Consider the following 2,096-nt stretch of genomic DNA (forward strand, 5'->3'; position numbering starts at 1 on the left):
CAGGCTGGCCCTCCTCACCTGCTTCTGTGACCTCAGGACCTGGGGCACCCAGTAGGGCATCACTGCCTGGTCCCTCGGCACTGGGAGGCGGCCCCCAAAGCTGTGGCATGAGCAGGAGCACATCTTGGTAGTTTGGGGGATAGAAAACCGGACCATCTTTGGGATCTAACAAAGAGGAAGGAGCCACGGGTTCATCAGCAGCTGGAGTCTCGCACGACAGCCCAGCTGGGCTCAAAGAGCTCCTCCTGCGTCCCTCCGCCCACAAGCCCCTGACCCACCATGGGAGCACAGTCTCCCCTTCAGGACATTCCCAGGGGTGGGGGACACAGGGCCCCATGGCCTGCATGCCCTCATCACCCACCATCTGCCCTGGCCTGGGCAGTAGGATGTCTGCGTGACACCCAGGAAGAACACGTAGGGTGGCGTCAGGAGACCTGGCCTGTCCTGAGCCCAGCAGTCTCCAGCAATTGCCCTTGAGCAAAACACTCAGCACCCCTGGCCTTGGCATTCTCAGCTGAATGGGGCTCTGCTGGCATTGTGACAAGGTCTACCAAGATGACAGACACACCTGTGACCTGGGAACGCCCCCTCTCAGGGGGCTTGTGCATGTGAAGCGCCCTGGGCACAAGAATGTTCCTTGCACACATCAGCAGAGACGGACAGCTGGAATGCCCCTCAGAAGGGACAGTAACTGATGGATGTCTGACAAGAGGGCAGCAGCCACTTGTAGAAGGAAAGAGCACAGGTGTCTACCCAGGGGGCCTGAGGCCAAAACTCCCTGAGACCTGAGAGGGACCTAGTGGCAAGGTTGGACCCACACTCTTTGTTTAAATTTCATTTAGGGGTTGAACATTTGCTTTTTTCTTATTAGCTTCATCTCCTTGAGCATCGGTGAACCAGCTCCTGGGAGCAGGACCCACCTTCCACCCCACAGGTGATGTCCAGAGTTAAAGTGAGCACAGCACAGCAGCACCACCCATGCGGACCCACAGCCACCCAGGAATCAAAGGCGCCTCATCCCCAAACCCTTTCATCCTTCTCTTTCCAAACCACGTTTCCCTCAGCCAAGGCCATTCTAACAAATCCCACTTCGCCAAAACCAACCCTCAGAAATACAAGAAAAACAAAACCAATTAACATAACCCTTCTGATTCCAAGTGCTGGGTTACACACACACTCCCAGTCGCCAGCAGACACCAGTGGGGAAGGATTACCGCGACTGGATTACCGAGTCGCGCGCCAGCAGACACCAGCGGGGTGCCCATAATCATTTCAACTCTGACCCATCTACCTGATCCCCAGGGTGTGAGGGCTCAGTCCCACAAGGCCCCCTCGACTTTGAGCACCAGTCGAAAAGTCCCAGCTATAAATCAGGGTTCCCACAAACCCCTCCTTGGATTCAGTTCACTTGCTAGAGTGGTTCACAGAACCCAGGGAAACACTTTACTCAGGTTTACCCATTTATTATAAAGGACTTGGCCAAGAGTACAGAAGAACAGCCAGGTGAGGGGGCACCTGGGGAGAAGGTGCAGCTCAGGGGAGGAGAAAGGATGGCTTGAGCCCAAGAGTTTGAGGTTGCCGTGAGCCGTGATGATACCATAGCACTCTACTTAGGGTGACAGAGTGATACTACATCTCCAAATAAATAAATAAAAATTGTAAATGCGGCTTAGGGGGAATGAGGGAAGGGGAGAGGGGAGAAAGGGAGGGGATGGGGGTGCTCCCACTTAATGGGTATAATGTACAGGGATAGGGCACACCTTTTGGGTATGGGACACAACTACAAGAGGGACTCCACCTAACAAATGCAAACATTGTAACCTAGTTGTTTGTACCTTCACATTAACCTGAATTAAAAATAACAACAAAAAAGTATTTATAATTATGAGAGGTGTCTGACGTCCTGATGTGCACCCTCGACCCTAGGTGAAGACCTCCTGGTTTAAGTCACTTACCTGCTTTCGAGGTCTCAGGGACAGAGGGACCCAGTAAGGCAGTGTCGCCTCAGCCCTGGGCACGGGCAGATGGCCCCCGAACTTGGTCTGGCACGCACAGCAGATGGGCTCTCGGAGAACAGTGCAGGGGCCAGGGTACAT

The 2,096-nt window shown here is 54.1% G+C and overlaps 1 protein-coding gene across 1 annotated transcript in view; it reads right to left on the reverse strand.

The window, feature by feature from the left end:
• CUNH16orf95 (chromosome unknown C16orf95 homolog) overlaps positions 1–2,096 on the reverse strand; it is a 70,243-nt gene extending 68,147 nt beyond the window's left edge. The window contains 2 exon segments of the mRNA XM_023507503.1: positions 10–165; positions 1,956–2,096. Of these exon segments, the coding sequence (XP_023363271.1) occupies positions 10–165; positions 1,956–2,096 (297 nt within the window).

This window comes from Otolemur garnettii, unplaced genomic scaffold (genome assembly GCF_000181295.1).
Source record: "Otolemur garnettii isolate 467f Iridium unplaced genomic scaffold, OtoGar3 scaffold00185, whole genome shotgun sequence".
In the NCBI taxonomy this organism is placed as follows: domain Eukaryota; kingdom Metazoa; phylum Chordata; class Mammalia; order Primates; family Galagidae; genus Otolemur; species Otolemur garnettii.